Source organism: Camelina sativa, chromosome 11 (genome assembly GCF_000633955.1).
Source record: "Camelina sativa cultivar DH55 chromosome 11, Cs, whole genome shotgun sequence".
In the NCBI taxonomy this organism is placed as follows: domain Eukaryota; kingdom Viridiplantae; phylum Streptophyta; class Magnoliopsida; order Brassicales; family Brassicaceae; genus Camelina; species Camelina sativa.
In genome coordinates, this window is record NC_025695.1 from 45,588,492 (window position 1) to 45,591,004 (window position 2,513).

Below are 2,513 nucleotides of genomic sequence, written 5' to 3' on the forward strand. Positions count from 1 at the left end.
GGGGGGGAAAGCAAACCCGTGTAAGCTTCTTTTTAATCTCCTGAGTAAGAGCTTCAAGATAAGCAGACCTCCGTGAAGAAGACGAAGACGGCGATGAAACTTTCTCCATTCTAAAAAAAAAACCACTGATCCAAAACTACCACATGCGGGTCACCGCCTCGATCTATCGATAGAATGAGAGAAAGGATTCGAGAGATTTGATGACAATGATTGTTTCTTCTTTATTCAAATTTTAATTTTATCCTGAGAAATCAATCAATCAATCCACGAATGGGGTCTCTCTGGATTTAAATTAGTTTGTAGAGCTTTTTGCTAACTGTGTAACTACGATTAAGACAGGAGAGGAGAATAGAGAATAGATTGTTTTGAAACGACGTCGTTAAGGAACAGTGATGACGTGTCGCTTTGATAAAACCACGTGTACACCCTTAGGCCACTCCTGTGAAAGTTGTATGTGAATTTTGCGTCACTATGGGTATGGTGTTTGAGTAGCTTCGTTAACTTGTCGTGGATTTGTATCTTTTTCAAAATTTGTTATGCAATACGACACTTTTGTATCTATTTTTAGAAATTTACAAAAATCTGATTCATTGGATTGGAGCAATTCCTTAAGATATTCATTATCTGCTTTTCTTAAGTTATGGATCGAGACATCATTATTCACTCGTGGCAAAGAGATAATGTATTAAAACCAAATAATACCATACATGGCGTGAAACGGTGAAAGTAAAGTTTACCCGCAAAGACTAAAAGCTTCTTCTTCTTTATTCAAAACTTGAACCTGACGTCTCGTCTTCTTCATCCGGCCCGGTGCATAATTTTATTGGGCCTCGGATTGTTATTGGACAAACAAGTTTGGACACTTTAGTCCACATTAGTATTTCGTTTTTTATGATAGTAATGAAACGAAAAGCCCAAGTAATATTATCATTAGACGAGTACCAACACGTCGATGGCCAATCGTCTAAGTACTGGGTTCACGGCTACCGATTTACAGGTCTGGTTCAATTGTCAGATTCACAATTTCAAAGCGAGGAGGTTATAAACAAAAATTAAGAGTCGGATCTATCGAGTAATCGAAGCTAATTTTAATTCCATTGTTGATAAATTTGCAAATGAGAAAACACATTACTAAAGAAGACAACAAAATTAAGGAAACGAAGTCTTGCAACATTTGCTAAAATACCCACATTGAGAGTTCTCGAAAACCTAATTTTTTTCAGAGACAGATCTACAAACACAAATCTTAAGAAGCCCTTAACCGCCGAATCCGTAGAGAGTCCTTCCTTGCCTCTTGAGAGCGTAGACGACATCCATGGCGGTGACAGTCTTCCTCCTAGCGTGCTCGGTGTAGGTAACAGCGTCACGGATCACGTTCTCCAAAAAGATCTTGAGGACTCCACGTGTCTCTTCGTAGATGAGACCACTGATACGCTTGACTCCACCTCTACGAGCCAACCTTCGGATCGCCGGCTTGGTGATTCCTTGGATGTTGTCTCTCAGAACCTTCCTGTGACGCTTCGCTCCTCCTTTCCCCAATCCTTTTCCTCCCTTTCCACGACCCGACATTTTTTTTTCACAGAAGAACTAGTTTTCCTTTTTTTTTGTTTGTAAAAGAATGAATTGCTTTTGATTCTGAGAAAGTGACGGGAGTATGGTTTGTTTATATATAAGAGGGGTTTTGTTTTGAACCATCCGATTTAATATTCCATCCAACGGCTGTTAATATCGATCCTCGTCAATAATGAAATAACATAAAAGCCGTCGATTGTTTTAAATCAACGGTTATTAATAGCGATCCGCGTGATACACATGCACCGAGTGTTTCTTCAATCTTCAGTTTCGAAATCGAAACTCAACTTTTTATAATTTGCACTTCACTCTTTTTATTCTGGGGAAATTTCATATTTGGCCAAGTTTTTAAATACGATGCGTCTCGACAACTGACTTATACGCCGTCGTTTGTTAAGTACTGTATCTAAAAAAAACCCAAATTGCTTAAACCCTAATCGGGAAAAAAAAATCTCTGACGACCAAAAAAAATAATTCGGAAAAATCTCTCTCTGATGGGATTCTTCGATCTAAGTATTCCGTACAATGAGCCGCCAAGATCAGGCGGTAAGGAAGTCGCCGGCGGGAAAGCTTTGCGGTTAAAGCTCGCCACGAAAGCCATGGAGCTGGGCTATGTTGGGATCGCACATAATCGTTCGATCAAAGGCGTGATGTCTGACAAGGACTCGTGTACGATCCCTCTTCTCACTCTTGGATCACTTATCAAAGTCGCTCCGCGGTTAGCTTCCTCTGTTGGGTTCCATCGCGATTTACTAGGCGTTCCGCGAGCAACTCCGTTTCGGCAGTACACGGGTCTCACGGTTCATGTTGAGAGTAATGCTCAGTGTCAGAGTTTGAATTCTGGGAATCCGATTCTAAAGAGTTATGATATTATTGCTGTTAGGCCGATGAATCAGAACGCCTTCGATTATGCTTGTGAGAAAGCTGAGGTTTGTACTTCT

At 40.4% G+C, this 2,513-nt stretch overlaps 3 protein-coding genes across 4 annotated transcripts in view; 1 reads left to right on the plus strand and 2 right to left on the minus strand.

Annotated features, from left to right (window-relative positions):
- The window catches only part of LOC104726594, a 3,317-nt gene extending 2,991 nt beyond the window's left edge, over positions 1-326 (minus strand). Inside the window, exon 1 of the mRNA XM_010445482.2 lies at positions 17-326. Within this exon, the coding sequence (XP_010443784.1) occupies positions 17-109 (93 nt within the window). The 5' untranslated portion in view covers positions 110-326. The remainder of the gene's footprint in view (positions 1-16) is intronic.
- On the minus strand, positions 1,069-1,641 carry LOC104726595 (histone H4). Its single transcript, XM_010445483.2, has one exon. The coding sequence runs from the start codon at positions 1,567-1,569 to the stop codon at positions 1,258-1,260; it is 312 nt and encodes a 103-aa protein (XP_010443785.1). The 5' UTR covers positions 1,570-1,641; the 3' UTR covers positions 1,069-1,257.
- LOC104726596 overlaps positions 1,965-2,513 on the plus strand; it is a 3,110-nt gene continuing 2,561 nt past the window's right edge. The window contains exon 1 of one of the 2 annotated variants that reach the window (XM_010445484.2): positions 1,965-2,501. In XM_010445484.2, the coding sequence (XP_010443786.1) occupies positions 2,067-2,501 (435 nt within the window). In that variant the 5' untranslated portion in view covers positions 1,965-2,066. The remainder of the gene's footprint in view (positions 2,502-2,513) is intronic. The other variant, XM_010445486.2, reaches the window with a different exon arrangement.